This window comes from Orycteropus afer, unplaced genomic scaffold (assembly GCF_000298275.1).
Source record: "Orycteropus afer afer isolate SDZICR_OR568_19922 unplaced genomic scaffold, OryAfe1.0 scaffold00460, whole genome shotgun sequence".
Taxonomy (NCBI): domain Eukaryota; kingdom Metazoa; phylum Chordata; class Mammalia; order Tubulidentata; family Orycteropodidae; genus Orycteropus; species Orycteropus afer.
Window position 1 is genome coordinate 463225 of NW_006922047.1, and position 2573 is coordinate 465797.

The 2573-nt window shown below is 54.5% G+C and overlaps 1 protein-coding gene across 1 annotated transcript in view; it reads right to left on the bottom strand.

Moving 5' to 3' along the window:
• ADGRE5 (adhesion G protein-coupled receptor E5) overlaps positions 1 to 387 on the bottom strand; it is a 17374-nt gene extending 16987 nt beyond the window's left edge. The window contains exon 1 of the mRNA XM_042782757.1: positions 240 to 387. Coding sequence (XP_042638691.1) covers positions 240 to 387 — 148 coding nt within the window. The remainder of the gene's footprint in view (positions 1 to 239) is intronic.
• Between the last annotated feature and the right edge of the window lie 2186 nt (positions 388 to 2573).

Here is a 2573-nt window from a genome sequence, read left to right on the forward strand (position 1 = left end):
CGTAGCTGTGGAGGGGTCCCATCTCCCTTCCCAGCAACCCCTATATTAAAAGCAGCTGCCTGCGGAGTCCTGGCACTCACTCTTTGCTCCAGTTTCCCCCCCCCCTCCTTTGCCTCAGTTTCCCCTCTTAGCCTCCAAAGTGGCCCCAGTAGAGAGCCCTAAGACCCTAGTAAGAAAGGGAGCGAGCTCTGAAGAGCAGCCTGGGTGCCCGGGCACTACCAGCGCCGCTCCCCATGTGCCCGCGGTCCGCCTGCGCATGTGGCTTCCTCCGTGGCCCCGGAGCCGCCAGGCTGCCTCCCGTTCCTCCTCGGTCGAGCGGGTCCCACGCCCCTCCCGGTGGGGCCCGGAGTTCTCACCCAGAAAGACGACGCGGCGGGGGCCTCCCATGGTCCGCGGGGAAGCGGCTGGGGCAGGGCCGGCCTGTTTCCCGGAGGCTGGACAACTGTGTGGCCGCGGTGGCCGGGTCTTTATGAAGAGGGGGTGGCCCAGGGCCCTCCCCGGAACTGGTGGAGCAGCTGGCAGCCGGCAGGAAAGTGCAGTGAAAACACAGCCCAGGGGCGCTACACACTCACACACATACACTCATAACACACTCACTCACACGATGGGCTGCAACCTAGACTCAGCCCGGGACGGCAACCTGCTTTCAAATCCTCTGCCTGCGGTTCCGCCATTTGAGCGCCTGGCAAACTCCGAGCTCAGCGCGGGCTTGGCTGTTCTCCTTGGTGGGGTGGGCCATTAGGGGGTTTAGGCTGGGCAGGAGCCACGTCAGAAATACCTCCCAGCTCCCTGCCCTGTGCTTAAAGCCTTGAGTTGTCATCTGAGTTAAAAGTACCTCCTCCCTTCGTTTGCCAGACGAGGAAACTGAGGCACAGAAAAAACCCCAAAACCCACTGCCATAGAGTTGCTGCTCCACAGGGTTTCCAACGCTGTAATCTTTACAGAAACAGACTGCCTCATCTTTTTCCCACGGGGTGGCTGGTGGGTTTGACATTTTTTTCGCAGCCAAATGTTTTAACCACTGTGCCGCCAGAGCTCCCTGAGGCACAGAGACCCCCACCTCCAAATAGGAACTAGGGGAGGGCTAAGGGCTGTCCGTGGATGCAAGGCAGGCACCAAGAGGAGAGATGGTGTGGAGGGGCTGCTTGGTCCCTAAGTGGGGGTTTGTACAGCAGCGTGTCCCTGGTGGACAACAGGGGTGCATGGGGATTGCAGTAGTCAACAGAGAATCATATGATAGGAACATTGTTTCCTTTTTGAATAAGTCACATGACTGGCTTGTCTCTCACATCATCTAATTAAAAAAAAAAAAAAATCAAAAGCACTACTGTTATTGATAAAGCCCTGAATCTGCGTAGGGCCCAATTCTAAGTGCCTTGCTTATTTTAACTCACTCCTCTAAACAATCCTGTAAAGCAGGGGCAGTTGGGAGTCCCATTTTATAGATGAGAAGAGCGAGGTCCAGGCAACTCACACAAATCCATAGGGAGGTGGCCTGGACCCTGGGTCCCGGTCATAAGTCCAAGGGGAAAGTCTCTGTTGGGTCCTAAGGTATCTATAGCACCTCCGTGGCCCTGAGGCTTAGTGGGTCACCACGCCCAGCAAGAATTCAGATACCTGCTTTGATTTTCCTTCTATCAATGTTTGTTTTTAAGTTACTTACTATCTGGGACAATGGGAAGGGTCTTATGATTTGCATGCTGATAAACAGTTTCTTATGGAAACATGAAGTGACCTCATGGTTCTCCCCTCCCCTCCTTCAGGCCTTTGCTCAAACTTCCTCTGACACACCCCTCCCCGTGTACAAGATCCAAACCCTTCCCAGTCAGCATCCGCCACTCTTTACCATGCTCCGTAGCACTTCTCACCCTTCACAGAACTTGTCAACTTGTTTGTTTTCTGCCCTCCCCCATTGTTTGTTGGTCTAGTTCACAGCTGTTCCCTCAGAGCTCAGAGCCCAGAGCCTGCACCCAGTAGGGCTCTGTAGAAGGTAATTACCCAAATCACCCTCCATTCCCACCCCGACTCCCATCACCTCACCTTTGTTCTTCACTTCCCTCCTTGCCCCACCTCCACCCTGCCCCATCCTCCCATCAGCAGTCAGAGAAACCTCTGAAACTTTCCCCCTCCCCCCCTCCCACAAGCCTTTGATGGTACCCTGGCCTCCTTCAGCCTCTTTGTCAGGGCCCCTGGTGGCATCCCAATTTGTGTTTCTCCTCCTTCCCTCTCCCCTGAAGCCCCAGGCCCCGATCTATGCAGCAGTCACTGACACCTCATGCCCTCGGCTCAACAACGGTGCGAGGCAGGGACTCAGGCCCTCATTATCACATGAGAAAAGGGTGACCAGAGAGGCTGCCCCACTCATTTGAGATTGCTTAGCTGGGAAGTGGAATGTTATTACTCAAACAATCACCATCATATCACAATAGAAATAATAATAAATAAAATAACATTATACAATGGGAGCTCTGGTAGCGCAGTGCCTAAGGCACTTGACTGCTAACCAGAAGGCTGGCGGTTCAAACCCACCAGCCACTCCTCGGAAGGAAGGTTGGGCAATCCTACTTCTGTAG